The 334-nt window shown below is 61.4% G+C and overlaps 1 protein-coding gene across 2 annotated transcripts in view; it reads right to left on the bottom strand.

Annotated features, from left to right (window-relative positions):
• The window catches only part of PDE1B (phosphodiesterase 1B), a 32,243-nt gene that overhangs the window by 3,381 nt on the left and 28,528 nt on the right, over positions 1–334 (bottom strand). For both annotated transcript variants that reach the window (XM_077753533.1, XM_077753532.1), the window contains one exon: positions 206–287. In XM_077753533.1, coding sequence (XP_077609659.1) covers positions 206–287 — 82 coding nt within the window. The remainder of the gene's footprint in view (positions 1–205; positions 288–334) is intronic.

Genomic DNA, 334 nt, shown 5'->3' with positions numbered 1-334 from the left:
TGGGGGCTGGGGGCTTTGGAATAATGTCTTTCTGACCCCACCTTTGCACGCCCAAGCCTTCCACCCAGGGTCCCGTGCTCTAGCAGGCTGCCTCGACAGGAAGGCTGGTTTTGAGGGATGGCCACTTGGAGTAGCCCCCAGCTGGGTCCAGAAAGCATCATCTCCCCTTCCCAGTACCCTCCTCTCTGCGGGAAAGGACACTCACCAATCTGGGACTGTGCCACCAGAGTGGAAGTGCGATCGCATAGCGGAGAGAAGGGCAGGCCCAGCTCCGCCTCCTTGTCGCCCTGGGGAGAAGACAAGGCGGGAGAGCTGGAGGGGGTGTCTCAGACCA

The sequence above is a fragment of the Crocuta crocuta genome, unplaced genomic scaffold (genome assembly GCF_008692635.1).
Source record: "Crocuta crocuta isolate KB4526 unplaced genomic scaffold, BGI_CrCroc_1.0 scaffold30, whole genome shotgun sequence".
NCBI lineage: Eukaryota > Metazoa > Chordata > Mammalia > Carnivora > Hyaenidae > Crocuta > Crocuta crocuta.
This window is presented reverse-complemented; position numbering and strand designations above follow the sequence as displayed.